The sequence below is a fragment of the Scleropages formosus genome, chromosome 25 (assembly GCF_900964775.1).
Source record: "Scleropages formosus chromosome 25, fSclFor1.1, whole genome shotgun sequence".
Classification (NCBI taxonomy): Eukaryota; Metazoa; Chordata; class Actinopteri; order Osteoglossiformes; family Osteoglossidae; genus Scleropages; species Scleropages formosus.
In genome coordinates this window covers 481,017-496,303 of record NC_041830.1, presented here as the reverse complement: position 1 = coordinate 496,303, position 15,287 = coordinate 481,017, and the positions used below count along the sequence as shown (strand labels likewise).

The window sequence follows — 15,287 nt, the reverse complement described above, 5'->3', positions numbered from 1 at the left end:
TCGTTAATTAATCACTTTACCAGATATCATATACACAGGTCCAAATTTGCTAATGAAAAACCTATATTTTCTGTTTTTCTTAAAGAATTTAAAGGGTTTATAAGGACTATTGAGGAGTGTAATAATAAGGACTGTACATTGTAATTTTTTAAGGTTTTTATCATATCTTTAGTTATAGGAGTGTTTCGTAATTTTTTGTTTTTATTGTTCTGGATTAATGTTCTTGTATTGTGAGTGTTTGAATTGTTTAATAAAAAATAAAATTAAAAATGTAAAGAGAAATTACATTACTGCTCGCTTTCGTCCGAAAGTAAAACGTCCACGAAAGGGTTATCGGACAATCGGCTCTGCGCGAATTTCCGACTCCGTTGCACGCATGCGCCACACGTAATTTCCGGTCTTTTTAGCAGTATCCTGTGGCTGATAGGAGCGGTATATACCGGCCACACGTTAGGTTTCTAGCCTCCTATACTACTTCTTCGTTTTGTTCATTTGCATCGCAATAGAATGTCTTCTCTTCTGAAAGTGGACAATGAAATTAAGACTAAGGTAACGACAGAGTCGCTCAGAGAGCATGTGTAGACGCTCTGTGCAGGTGAAAGTGAAGAGGTGAAGACAGGCCGCGGTGTCGTGATCGGTGTGCTAGCTGTGCTAAGTGTGCTCGGTGTGCTAGCTAAGCTAACCACGCGCCCTTTCCCGCCCGCAGCAGCAGCGGGTTTTTTTTTTTTTTTTTTAATTTTTTTTATTTTTATTTATTAAAGCAGAGTAAGTAGGATCAATGTGTCCCTACAGCCGCCGTTTCCTTCTTTCCACGTGAGGACAGAAAGAAAGTGAAGGACAATTTTTCGAAGGTCTGTCCGCGGTGCAGTGCAATTTCGCTCTGGCAGCTTTCAATCGCCGGCCCTCCTTCCCTCCTTGGCCGAGAAAAGTGTCACTTCATGTTTTCCGCTGTCCGGGTTACAGTGTCCACGTGTCCCCCCTTGTAGGATTAATTCAAGCAATGTGTCCACTCGTGTGCAGGTCACTGGGCGTTGTACGTGCTGTGTGCAGTGAGTGAAGGCTGGACAGATACACACACGACACGTGTACCCAGTGGGCCCGACTTTGTTTTTTATGTCCCTGGGGTCCGTCAGAACATTACAGATTAAATTTATCATCTAACGAATGGGATGAGATGCGTCTCCTTCCTTCTTTGTTGACTGTTTACACACACACTGCAGTTTGCACTTGTGACATTTCTTTTCCTGGCCTTGCTTTCAGTAACGTGGTAAAATCACCACTTCAGCTGTGTGTCATCCCTGCATAAGAACATAGTGGAAATAAACAGGCCAATTGGTGCTCCAAGGTGACTTGGACGTGTTGGACATTGCAGTGTGTGACAAATGGTGTATGACTTGAAGATAAGGCTTTGGTGAGGGACACGAGAGCAGGAACCTTGCCCTTGCGTTGGAGGGGGACGTTGCTGACTAGTATGCTGCACACACACACACACAAGTGCGCTTATTTTACGTGTGTGTAACTGCATTAGGCACCAATTGCGTGTTTCCAAGCACACACTGCTAAAGCTTCATGATAACTGTTTACTTTTATTCCTTTTGCACACACTGTTTTCCAAGGTGATGCACAGCTCTGTGGAAACGCAACGGTATAAGTAGCTGTATATCCAACACTTGGGTCTGTTCAGACAGATGTTTCAATGTGTTTTGTGGTGGCGCTCATCTTTTCTTCCGACAAGCCCTGGATAAACGAGCTTTTCTGACGTGTCAAAAGGCACATACTGAGCCTTTGTTTGTCTTTGTTTTGTAGGAAGATCGTAGTCAAACACTTAGGTGCTGTAGGTCCACTTGAGTGTTGCTGCCCCTCTCTGAGGAAGTACAAGCCTGCAGCTGTGTCTGTGCTCCAGTGTTCTGATAGACATAAAAGTAAGATGTTTGTGGAGCAGGGTTCATGCAGCTGTCCAAAAAGCCTTGAAGAAAAATGTGATTTCTCTCAATTCGTACATCTCATGTTAAATAACAAGCCACACTCCTTTCTTGATGATGTCATGGTATGTAGACAATCTCCTCCTACGTTCATGTGTCATGAAATGTACTTTAATTTTGTGGTCTGCACCGAGGTGACTTGGATGTGTTGGACACACGTGTAAACACATGGATGAGTGAGGTGTTAACATTTTTTGGACATTTGATTTACAATGCCTGTGAATTGTGGAGAGTGTGGATACCCTTCTGGACATTAATAAAGTGCTATGTGATCACACCTGTGCCGCGTGGTAACCTTCTGACTGTGAGCCATCGCTTTACGTACGTGGACATATTCGCAGTTTCTCTGTGAGCTTTGTGGCCTTTCTTTGTCAAATGCCCTTATTCTGTGCTCAGTGCTGTACATGTCTGACCTCACACTACTATCTTTGGATACAGGTTGATGCATTCAGGGAACGAATCACTGGTGAGGTGAGTACATCTGAACGAATGGAATGGTTTTATTCCATGTCTTGTATTATTACATCAGTGTTTCTGATTTATTCTTTTCTCTTTTTTAATTGGCTTTTTAGGCAGAAGACTTAGTTGCAAATTTTTTTCCAAAAAAGTTGTTAGAACTTGACCACTTCCTCAAGGTAAGCAGGTTTTTTGCACACTTGTTTGGGAGCATGTCAGAGTTTTTGGTCCACTTGTCCCAAGGTTACACATGTCATTGGTTGTGGCGCAACTCTTCCAGGATCCAATCCTCAACATCCAGGAGCTGAAAGATATACACTGTGAAATCAATCTGAAGGTGCCTGACCCCATACTACTTACAAACAGTCATGACGGTCTTGATGCGGTCAGTACCCTACTACCTATACTTTTCTTTTGCTGTCAGTTGAAGTGCTTTAAATCATACTGTGGAGTTGTTCCACTGCAGTTTATAGTGCTGATCGACCAAACGACCTTAATTTAGATTCGACTGATGAAGTACTGCACTGCACCTGTAAGAGTAATGTACTTGGCACATCTAAAGCACATCATCTTGGGCTTTTTTTATAGCCTAATGCTAAAAGGAGGAAAATGGAATCGGAAGCTGAGGATGACAGCTGTCAAGGTAATTTTATTTGTGGCCCCTAGAAAAGTACTGCACATCTGGATTTCAGCACTGTTCTTTGCTGTCAGTATGCTATAACCGCTTGTCACTAAGTCATGGCTATCATGAAGCTGGTGTGTCACTGACTAATAGAGTACAAAACACATCAGGGACGCAAGTGAGCTTCTAGTTCTACGTGATTTGCTGCCTTGGCTGGAAAGGGTGTCAATAGTAAGCATTTTGACTGTTATAGAGTGATGATAATGTAAGAGGGGCTTGCTCCACACACTTATTCTACTTGCTCTCAAGTCTTGTTTCACAACTTTGTCCTTTCTCCCTGTGGTAAATCGAGATCTCCCCCTCCCGGGAATGGGTATGAAGCTTAAATAGCACACTTGGTACTTTTGAACAGTTGATTTTCAGCTGGAGGAGGTAGTGTAAATAATTTAATGATCAGTTTAGAACTGTACATCTTTCCCATGGTAAATGCAGTGTAAACATGGCTGCGCAACAGTGCTTAATAATGGCTGGAAAAGCGCAGTTGGAGTAATAACTTGAGTTTGGGTACTCCTTGACCAGGCATGTTGTGTGGTTGCTCTTAACAGTGGCCGGAACGAAAGTGTTTGTCATCCCCGGAGGAATGATGAAGAGCAACAATAAGCTGGTAGACTTGATTGAGAAAGTGAAGCCGGAAATCAGAACGTTGATAGAGAAATGCAACACGGTAAGTGACCACTGTAATGAAAAAGCTGCAGAGGCGATTGCAGTTACGGCTATTGTGTCGTGCCCTAGAACAACCCAGTTCCCTCTTATTTAGTGACATTGTCTTGCTTGGTTATCAGTAAGTTTGGCCACAAAATTGTTTCAAAACTTTTCCAGCTTAAACCAACTTAAATACTGTGAAATTCAGCCTTGCTCCAGAGCACCTACTGACCTCTGCTTTGTACTTCAGGTGAAAATGTGGGTTCAGTTGTTAATCCCACGAATAGAAGATGGCAACAACTTTGGTGTCTCAATCCAGGTAACAATTTCTGTTTTGTGGAATTAATGCAAAACGCCTTTTCACTAGCAGGCAGCACAGTGGCACAGCGAGTTGTGCTGCTGTATCACAGTGCCTGGGTTTGTCTGAGTCCAGTCTGTGTGGAATTTGTGTTCTTTTGTGTCTGCGGGGGTTTCCTCCCCTAGGTAGCGATGGCGTGTGTCTGAACTGGTGACTCTGAGTCAGTAGACTTCTTGTGTGTAACAGAGGTGTTATTTGTGAAGCTCCAGTGATGGCGCTTGCACAGTCTGACACTGTGTCTCTTCTAGGAGGAGACGGTAGCTGAGCTCAGGACAGTTGAAGGAGAAGCGGCTTCTTACCTGGACCAGATCTCGAGGTCTATTCACCACCTCATAATTATAATTCACAGTTAGACAACTACGTACAATAATGTTGCAGCATCTAACTGCTCTTCCTGTCTCCCTCATCCCTAGGTACTACATCACAAGGGCAAAGCTGGTTTCGAAAATTGCAAAGTACCCTCATGTGGTGAGTGTGAGAGCTACCTGCTGGGTCTAACGCTAAGTCACCTTGGACACAGATAAATGAAGCTAAATAAACACAACTTGCTGGGCAAAAAGTAAGGCATCACTCAGTGTAGCTAGTTAGTAGTACTGAGAGCTGCCTCCTTGCACCCAAGAAGACCCAGGTTTGAGTCCCACCTTAAGCACATTATTCATCTTCAGTTGCTACAGTAAGAATTCCCAGCTCTCTCAATGGCCAGTACTAATTAACTTAGTACACAAACTTAACATGGTAAAGTGCTTTGGAGGAAAGTCTCACCTAAAGGAGTACGCATTTGATGATTTATTAACATGCAGACCAGTACTGTGGGAATGCAGTGCTTATGGGGGGTTGCATAGGGCTTTGCACATGGCACAGGATATATATATGTGTGTGTGTGTGTGTGTGTGTGTGTGTGTGTGTGTGTGTGGGCTCATCTACGCTTCCTCTCCTCCTGATGGCATGCTGTGATTACAGGAAGACTATCGGCGCACAGTGACAGAGATTGATGAAAAGGAGTACATTAGCCTCAAGATCATCGTGTCAGAGTTGAGGAATCAATATGTAAGTCTTTCTCGTCTGTCATTCATGGATTCGCTGTCAAAGTTTTCTCACTGCTATTATATAGATTTCTCTGAGACATCCCAAGTCCATAAGAAGTTGGATGTAAATGAATTCTGATATTTGGACACGGATACATGGTATGGTAGGACTAGAACCATACACAGAGTGCCGAAGACAGATGGTAATTTGGAAATAAAGGCTGGTGTGAACAAACTGTCTCTTGTAGGTCACATTACATGACATGATTCTGAAGAATATTGAGAAGATTAAGAGGCCGCGCAGCAGCAACACTGACGCACTATACTAAATCCTACTGGAACTCTCCTCCTGGGGCCCCTTTTGAACCCTTCACCTTCGTCCATAGTGCTGTTAACACCGTTGGCAACTTGGTCTCAGTTCTGATGGAGTGGACTGTTAAAACTGGGCTGAGATGGACCTGTAGGTGTTGCAAAGCACAGATGAGCTTTTTGTTTTAGGTTTATCAATGTTTGCCCTTTTAAACATAATGAAGAATGGGCTGCTAAATGTCCAGTGGTCACAATACATCTTACTTGCCCCATGCAAATCAGGGTTTAAGTGCATCCATGAAAAACGCTCTCAAAAATGGAGCTTTGGTATTTCTCCGTTGTCAGTTCGCAGATGTATCTTAATGCTGGAATGCCATTTACAGTTTGTCAAAGCCTGAATCGGACTCAGTTTCAGCGTAGCTCTGTAGCTGTGTTCCGTAAGTCGGAGGCATTTGCTACTGCTTCTCAAGTGGCATATTGTCAGACTGCTGAAATTGACCACTCTTTGTGTGCTTTGGTCTTTGGACCACAAATTGTCAAGTAAATGATACCTTTTTCATTTGTGAGATTTTTTTTTTTTTTTTTTTGAAATGTAAGATGACATTCAATGACCCTATTTGTTCTCCATTGTTCTGTGTTCTGCAGTTTGTCTGTAGCCTTTTTTTTCCCCCCCAAGTAGGAAACTTAAAGGAGACAAACCATGGTTTTCGGCATCCTTTGTGTTGAGTGTGTGAAGTTTTGTAACTGCATTCTCAATATGTGTTAATGCAGAAAAATCAGTTACAGTGGCATATAATGGATGTATCTGAGTTGCCAACCAAACTGACTCTTGGGGATTTTTTTTTTTTCATTGGTTCCACAACAGCATCCAATCCTTTGAAGCAACATTTTACTTAAAAAGGTTCTTGAAAGTGTTTGTTTTAAAGTTATTTTACTTAATAAAATGTAAAATAAGTTAATGTTTCATCCTGTTGCTGTTTTTGATACCTGTTTGTGGTCAAAGTTGCTGACTTATGTTCTGCTGTGCAGCATCCTCTTAAGCACACCGCCTGCCTCGTTACCCAGGAATCTCAATACAGCCGGTGTCGCACAGCTTGTTCATGATTGTTTCTAGAGCACTCAGCCCTGTCCTGGCCTCTTTTGCGGATTACGTCTGTCCCACGTATTACATTTCCCCGCTGGGCTGCTGCACAGATGAAAGAAAGGAGCAGTTGGTTCCAGGCTATACTGGACCTTCTGTGGGTGGGTAGGTATGGAGTCAGCTTCCTGCCACCTTCTGAGACTCTTCAGATGTCAGCCTTTCGGTCAGAAATTTCATAAAATTCCGCCTTTTCCAAAAAATGTTGTCGTATTTAACACTCTCCTTGTTTGAAGATGTTAAGAAATGCCCGGGGATCCCAAACAGGCTTTCATTGTGGGCTCATGTTGATCTCCCCCCAAGCATTTGCCAAATTGGGCTCTCAAAATGGCTGTCTAAAGGGGCGCCGAGTACTTTATTTTTATTCACACATCAATATAATTGATGAGTTTTGTTCTCCTCAGAAATAACTTGAACCCCTGATCTGGGGGGGGGGACTTTTACAAACACCTCCCACTACAACACTTTACTGCAGCCCTGGAAAAGAAGAGGAGACTGGACAGAATTTGCTAAAGCTGAGAAAGAGCTCATTACATCAAGCAACTGTAGGGCCCTAATCTCTGTAGGATACACCATTTTACCAAATGTCAGCAGTGACTCTTAAATAGACGTGGGAACAGTTATTAATGAATTTGACTATGAGTGGTTGTCTATACCTACTGCTCATCCTTCCTCAGCACACAGCAACAAACGTTGACGCTCATTCACAGAAGTTCTCTCGCTGCAATGTGCGTTTACAGGATTTGTTGTAAATGCAGATCCTCTCCAGGGATCTGGGTCTTTTCTGAAGATGATGTGGTACATAGGCTAATTATTCTTAGATGCTTGGCAAGGAAATATATTTTAGTGCTTTGGTCTTCAGCAGAAATTCCCTCTGTAAATATGTGGATGGCCAAAGCTTTGTCCCCCACTTCCAAAACTGACATTTGACTTTTGTAAGAATGCCAATGGTTTCTGGAATATTTGGACACCCTCCCTGAGGTTATTAGAATATGCTACATAATTACACCTGTGTTAAACTAACTTTTTGACCTTGACCCCAGCTCTGCATATGTGGACATATTTGCAGTCCCTCAGTGTGCTGTTTCCACCTGCATGTTGTCACCCTGTGCTGTCTGTAGAAAAAAAGACGTCCATGGACTTTGCTGCAGTGGGAAGTTCTCGTAACATGGGTCTCTGTACCGCTTTTCCAGAAGTACGTCTGTTTTGAACTGCGCTGGGGCTAGTCAAGAGGACCTTCTTAAAAGTAAAGTGTAATCGAACCAACTACAGGCGCCGCGGCTGTTGCACCAGGTCACGCCCGGAGCAGAGGGGTTCCATTAAAATGTTTGACACGACTGTTGTCTTTGCCCTCTGGAAAGTTGTTAGACATGTAACAATAGGAGGAAACTATCTGTTACACAGTAAGGAAGCAGCTCATCTAATAGAGCAATGTGGGACCTGACCTCTACCGGACGGTGGACACACAGAACATGTAAGTGCGGACTTCTCCACGTGACGCTAAGCAGGCTGGAAAGGCTGGCTTGAGGTGCAGGACCTGGAGGAAACGGGGTCCGCGGACTGAGAACATCATTTTCCTGTGTGCTGATGTTCATTAAAAAGTTTGAGATGAATGCTGCGTCTGTGTCCTTCGCCCTATCCAAACCCATGATGCTGTGCACCACAGTAACATTTGTCCCCATGTAATGTGTTAAATGGATAAACCATCACATAGCTACTTCTGTAATGTAACCTAAACATTTGTATATAAAAATATACATATTACTAGGAAGGGGATCAGCAATTGTTGATATTTGGATAAAGTTTTATGCAATACATAAATACGTAAATGTAAAATAAACGTATATAATTCGGCAACAACAATTTAAAATTTTCTTAAAATTTGCTCTTAGGCTATCAATTGGATTTCTTTTTATACTTCCAAAGAACTTCTCAAAAGCATAGTTAATAAGTGTGAAATATTTTACTATGCTCTTTTAGTATGGTCTAGTGTGTCTCAGGGGACTAGAGAGGAACTAAAAATTATAGTGGAGTCGTGGCGCATCTGGCAACCATTACATAGCACTTCAGGAAACGGCGGTCAAGAAAACAAGTGTGATCCCACGGGGGTGGGGGTATGAGTTGGGATTTGCACCATAATAAAACCGTGATGCTGTGAACAAGTAAAAATGTACTTACCCTGGGTAAAGGTAAACTTTTGGAGCTCCAGAGAGGACGTGAGGATGAAAAGGAGCCGTTTTTTTCAAACAATGTTTCAAGTCCTGTTGAATAAATAACATGAATACAAGGGTTAGGGGTAACCTGTGATCCCATTGCCAGGCATGAACTGAGAGAAAAGTCTGGATTTTCGCCAAAAACGAAGGCGGTTGCCATTTGGGGTAACGGGGCAGAAGCCAGGGCTTGTGCGTTTCCGCGCGCAAAGCAAGACCTGACGTTTGCGCTCCAACTTAGACGGTTTGAGACTGAGCTGCAGTGTGTGTGAGGTGGAGCGTGTGGTCAAGTTGTGTGAGGTGGAGGGCTGTTCAGGGTAACAGGACTCATTGTGGGCAAACACTCGGTGGAAAGGTGAGGAGAAAAGGCTCCGACGGTAAACAGCCGCAATGAGCAACGCAGAAACTTAGCGGACGTGTGAAACTGCCGAACAACTTGTGAGGAAGTGCTGGTGGCGGGTGGCCAGGGGTTCGAGTGGAGTCGCTAAGGGGAGTGCGTGCGTGGCTTGGTGGGTCTGGGGGGGTCGGTGGGTGGGTGCGGTTTATCTCCGTGCGGGCTTCCCTTTCCCTCCATTCTCTTGAAGAGACTCTTCCCTTCTCCTCCGGCGCCGTGCAGCACAATGAACTCGTGCGCCAAGTACCTGTTACTCTTCCTGGGTCTCGTGTCGGTCCTGGTCAACGTAGTTCTGATCAGCCTGAGCTTCCAGAAGACGCCCAGATGCGCTCCTCGCGCCGGGGGGTGGGGGTGGGGGGCACCCGGCAGGCGCAGCCTGGTCTTCTCGGACCTCACGGAGCATGAGTACACACAAGTGAGGAACTATATGTGGAGACAGAGCAACCTGAAGATTTCTCATAACAAATTTGCAGTGCCTGCAGAGAACTTCATTTTCCTGATCGACCTTCTCCTGCCCAACAAGAGCGACGTCCTGCAGTACCTGGATGCTGGTGGCAAAGAGCCGCCCAGACAAGCCTCAGTGGTGGTCTTCTACGGCACTCAGGGTGTCATCAAGGAGTATGTGGTGGGACCTCTCCCGGAGCCCACCTTCCATACAGATGTCACTCAGAAGAAGTACGGCGGTGACCTACACATCAACAGCAGACCTGTTACCATGGGCGAGTACCTGCTTCTCTTTGTATTCATTCACAAAAACATTTTCTCAAAGCTCTCCATCCTTCTGGAGGAGAGCTTTGGCGTGTCCGGTAACAAAACACTCAAGCCCTTCGAAAGCATGCCCAGGGGTGCCCGTTCCGGAGACAGACACACCTGGATCTCGTTCTTCCGCGACTACAGCGGCATGTACATCCACCCCGTGGGCTTGGAAGTGCTCATCAATCACGCGAGCCGCAATGATTCGCAGTGGACCGTGGACAAGCTTTTCTACAGTGGACACTACTATGATAGCGTGGAAGAGCTCTCTAAGAAATATGAAGCGGGAGATATTGATAAAATTGTCTATAAACCTATGCTGAATTATGCATCTTTGAAGCCTAGAACCAAAGCTCTGCAGGTTGGCCCTCAGCAGTATTACACACAAGGTCCAAGATTCATTGTAGAAAACAATCGGGTGTCTTACTTGGACTGGAGCTTCGCCTTCGGCCTCAGCTCCTTGACAGGCATGCGAGTGTTTGACGTACGCTTTAAAGGCCAGAGGATCATCTATGAGCTCAGTGTGCAGGAGGCCATGTCTGTGTATGGCTCTGTAACGCCCGGGATGATGCTCACCAAGTTTCTGGACTCCAGCATTGGGATTGGTAGATTTGCACACGAGCTGGTTCGAGGTGTGGACTGTCCATACGCTGCGGAATACGTGGACACATTCCGTTACATTGACACAAGTGCTCCTCAGAGGTTTCGAAACTCTATCTGCATTTTTGAGCATGACGCAGGCCGTCCCCTTAGGCGACACTTCTCCGACTTTTTCCACAATTCTTATGGTGGAGTGGCAAACAGTGTTTTGGTGTTCAGAAGCATCACATCCATAGGCAACTACGATTACATGTGGGACTTCATCTTCTACCAGAGCGGCTCAGTGGAGGCAAAAGTTCATGCCACAGGCTTCATATCTTCTTCTTTCAAAGTTGCTGGGAGCATGCTTTTTGGTCACCAGGTGGCAGAAAATACTATCGGGAACATTCACACTCACTTCATCAGCTTCAAGGTGGACCTGGATGTGTTAGGTAAGGATTTCCATTTTATTTCAGTAAATGATCATATTTTCTTTAACTGAATTCATGATGTTGCCGAAGGTACTAATTCGTTCCTGTTCATTCTACGACAAATAAATGTCTAAGAGGTACAGCTTATTAACACAAATTGAGGTAACACTCAATTTTTTACTAGTTAATACATTAATATAATTATTAATGTTACTCTGTATTATATTAAAAGTACTCTGTCTGACTGAAATATTAAACTAGGGAGTAACTGAACACAGTTATAGTTACAGTATTAAAAACACACACACTGGCTGAAGCCGCTTGTCCCAAGCGGGATCGCGACGAGCCAGAGCCTAATCCATCAACAGAGGGCGCAAGGCTGAAGGGGGAGGGGACACACTCAGGGCAGGACACCAGCCCCTCGCAAGGCACCCCAAGCGAGACTCAAACCCCAGACCCACCAGAGAGCAGGCACAGGCCAAACCCGCTGCACCACTGTGCCACCGCACCCCTGAACCCAAATCTATGAAATATTTCTTGAGACCAAGGAAAGCCATGTATCATTAAACTGGTTTTCAGGGCTGATCTTTTGCTTTCTGGAACTGGCTTCAGAATCAGTAAGTGGATCACTGTTTTGTAACAATGTGTGGGCAGCTACATGACTTGACTGATGTGCCTATTTCATGTTATGTAATTTTCCAAGGGGTGAACAATATTTTCCTCACCAAAGACATGGAGTACAAAGAAGTGGAGGTGCCGTGGTTACAGAAAACGAGGGCAAAAATTCCCCATTTGGTGGAGAGGCAATTAGCGACAGAACAGCAGGCAGCGTTGCACTATGGCACCAAAATTCCACGCTACTTGCACATCGCTAGCAACCAGACTAACCGTTGGGGCCACCAGCGCTCATACAGGCTCCAGGTGTTCAGCTTCACTGGAGACCATCTCCCAGAATCAGAACCTGTGGAGAAGTCTATGTCCTGGGCACGGTGAGTGTGATATGCGAATCTTGGACAGTACAAAATACAGTACATGTGTCACCCTCGGTCAGACACACACACACACACACACACACACCCTTCATCACCGAACATCAGTATGAACAATTCTTTGAAAGCCAGTGTGAAAAAACTGATGAGGAAACATCTGGAAACTCTGCTTAATCTGCTTAAGAGGAACAATCCTTTGCAATGTGAAAAGTGTTTACATCTTGAAAATGTATATTCTAATAATGCCTTTGTGGAAGACCAAAAATGGAAATGTATTCAAAAGGCACTCATTTTCTCCTCAAATTTTTCAGAACACAAGTATTGCGATTATAATTCAGACCGTGTTGTTTATTGCACTGAAAGTGGGCTGTAAACGGCACGCCTTAGTCTGTTGCCTTAGTTTGGGTCTTCGGAGACAGATGCCATGTGCTGAGAAATTTTTCACACAGTACACTTCTGTACAGATACAAAGTGGCCATCACAAAGCACAAAGATGAGGAACGGACCAGTAGCAGCCTGTACAGCCAGAACAACATGTGGTCCCCAGCTGTGGACTTCAGTAGATTCATTGAGGACAATGAGAACATCGAGAACCAGGTGACAGTTCATGACTTTTAGGAGCGATATGGGAAAGTGCCTCGGTGGGATTTACTGTCTTTAACGTTGTGACATCCTGAATATTTTTGGAGCTCCTGGGACTGATTTCTTTGAGGGTGTCTGATCTGGCACACTGTGCCAGCAGGGAACTGATGACACTATCTCCACTGGCGCCTGGCATCTTGACATCATCACTCCTGTGGCACAGCCAAGATACAGTGTATTTATGAAGGAGAATTCACTCTATACCGAGTCACATAGCAGAGGAATTTGTCGAAAGCATTACACGGTTTTACACTTTCTGTACACCTCCTGAAGAAATTCAGACAGGCTGTCCTATTTGGTGAACTCAGTGACAGTTGTGGCATTTAAAACTTCAACAAGTCATACAAATGTTTCATTAATTTTAACTCCTGCTACTTCGGTTTGTACGACTTTATGCACACAGAAAGTGTGTAACTGGTTAGTGCAGCTATTGAAAACCATAATTTATTCTTGGATGACTGGTATGCTGTTTTATTCTCTAACAGGACCTTGTTGCCTGGATTACGACTGGATTCCTCCACATCCCTCATGCGGAAGACATACCCAACACGGTAACCGTGGGAAATGGGGGAGGATTCCTCTTAAGGCCCCACAACTACTTTGATGAGGATCCATCTATCAATTCTCCCGACTCGGTGTACATTAGTCCAGACACACTGCAGAGTTGTGAGACCAACAAGATTGCTTGCCTTGACCAAGAAAATTGTGTCCCCTTCCTCCCTCCATTTACTTACAATGGCTTTGAGGAGGTCATGGAATTTGAGTGATTTATTGTTGCAATTCCATTGATATCATGTATTAACTACTACTAGACTTTCGCTAACGCATGGATGTTTACTAGCTGAGGTTGCTAAAAGATCAAGTTGCTATACAAACAGTTTCAGTTCAAATGAGTTCTTCAGGAACATTTTGACTGGAATTTCATATGATCACTTTGCAGCCACACACAAACACGTAATGTTTACAACTGCCTGTCCCACTTTGCAGCCATGTTTTGTGTTAATCCAGATTTCTCAGTTTGGAAAAAATGTGATCTATTTAATTAAATTTATGGATTAATTGATTTTTCCCTTATGTATAATGAGTTAGTCATAAATAAACACGTCCTCGCCATTACATTATATCTATATTAATACTGCAAACAATTGTTTAATCACTTTGATGTGTGTAGACATGTCTGAGTATTTGAGTCACATTAACGCATTTAAAATTACATTTATTCAATTACATGCTTTGTTTTAAACAGACAATACAGCTGAGAGACAACAAAAGTCAATTTTGCCAACAAATGGAAAGATATCAATGCAGAGAGGCAACTCTCGAAATATAGTCAGTCAGTGTAATACCACTGTTTAACCAGCCTACATTTCACTAGCAGCTGCCACTACAATTGGCAGAGAATACCTTTTTTCAACAGATAATGTAGTGCAAGTTTATGGAGAACATTGGAGATCAGGAGAGGAGTGATTCTGAAATAGATATTTTTTGACACCCTTCCTGAAGAGATTCAGCAGTTCTGCGTGAGAGTGGTAGGTCATTCCAGCACATCAGAGCCAGAAATGAAAACCTTTGTGCTTCTGATCTTGAACCTTTTGTGTTCCAGGCCACTGAGCAGGCCAAGGTCAAGGAGCATAGCAGTCTGGTTGGGGTGTAGTGGAAGATCAGGTCTTGTCTGCTCTTGTTGAGCAGATCCACTGATGATTTTGTAGACCATAAGGAGACTGTTGAATTTGATCTGGACAGTTATAGGAAGCCAATGCAGAGAGACAAGGAGGGGTGATACATGCCAATGCTCTGGTTGGTCAAACACGACTCGTACCGCAGTATTCCGTATCAGCTGTAGAGATTTGATGGCAGTAGTTGGGAGGCCAGACAGGTGAGAGTTGCAGTAGTTCAGGCAGGCCATGGCCTGGACAAGTAGTTCGGCAGAACCAGTTGTGAGGTAAGGATGGATCCTGCGGATGTTATGCAGGATGTATCTCCAGGTCTGGGTTGTGGCTTCAATATGTTGAGAGACAGACGAACTTTAGTCAATCGTTAGTCCCAGACTCTTAGCTGAGGAGGTAGGCAATATGAGTGAGTTGTCCAGTTTAATAGACATTTTTGTTACATGTTATGTACATTTGGTAGACATGAAAGATTAAAAATAGGGTGCAGGATCAAGAGTATAAATGTACATTTTTTAAAGAATGTGCTAAATGTACGCTTGTAAGCTGCAGGCAGTCCCCATTTTTATTTATGAGATAGTGATATTTACAAACAGAAAACAGTGCAAAAATTAGGATCACATTAACACATGCACTGTCAGCACTTGATTCTTCAAAGGAGTTTACATTTAAACGTGTACAAGTGAAAAGGCGGTTAAGTATTCTTCAATAGTTTGTCCAATGTACTATTATTTCAATTCTAGATACAGTATTCCAAATATTCCTAGCTCCAGGATACTATACCAAAGGAACTGAAGTACATGCTTTATATACCATAATTAAAATGTTTATGAGAATTTCACAGTAAGCTGTCATTAACCTCACGTGACACTGGAAAATATTTTGTCACTTTGCAAATGTTATATATAGCCTAAATTTTTAAAAAATATATAGGCTTTTGTGTCCTCCACGGGTGAATTAGAGCGACGTTCTCTGAAGTGGCTCTTCCTGCTAATATTCATTCACTGTGGGGTTTGCTCATTATTGCCAT

At 43.6% G+C, this 15,287-nt stretch overlaps 2 protein-coding genes across 3 annotated transcripts; both read left to right on the top strand.

Annotated features, from left to right (window-relative positions):
* Positions 1–417: 417 nt before the first annotated feature.
* psme3 (proteasome activator subunit 3) lies at positions 418–6,413 on the top strand. Of its 2 annotated transcripts, XM_018741796.2 has the most exons (12): positions 422–549; positions 1,807–2,047; positions 2,421–2,453; positions 2,555–2,617; positions 2,719–2,823; positions 3,027–3,081; positions 3,666–3,784; positions 4,013–4,081; positions 4,369–4,436; positions 4,534–4,588; positions 5,081–5,167; positions 5,394–6,413. In XM_018741796.2, the coding sequence occupies exons 1-12, from the start codon at positions 533–535 to the stop codon at positions 5,472–5,474; spliced, it is 993 nt and encodes a 330-aa protein (XP_018597312.1). In that variant the 5' UTR covers positions 422–532; the 3' UTR covers positions 5,475–6,413. The 2 variants fall into 2 exon arrangements, with proteins under 2 accessions (XP_018597313.1, XP_018597312.1); XM_018741797.2 differs by lacking the exon at positions 1,807–2,047 and having other exon boundaries at positions 418–549.
* A 2,933-nt stretch (positions 6,414–9,346) lies between these two features.
* Positions 9,347–14,458, top strand: aoc2 (amine oxidase copper containing 2). Its single transcript, XM_018741827.2, has 4 exons — positions 9,347–10,980; positions 11,663–11,948; positions 12,413–12,545; positions 13,076–14,458. Exons 1-4 carry the CDS (start codon positions 9,423–9,425, stop codon positions 13,355–13,357), a joined length of 2,259 nt encoding a protein of 752 aa, XP_018597343.1. The 5' UTR covers positions 9,347–9,422; the 3' UTR covers positions 13,358–14,458.
* The last annotated feature ends 829 nt before the right edge of the window (positions 14,459–15,287 follow it).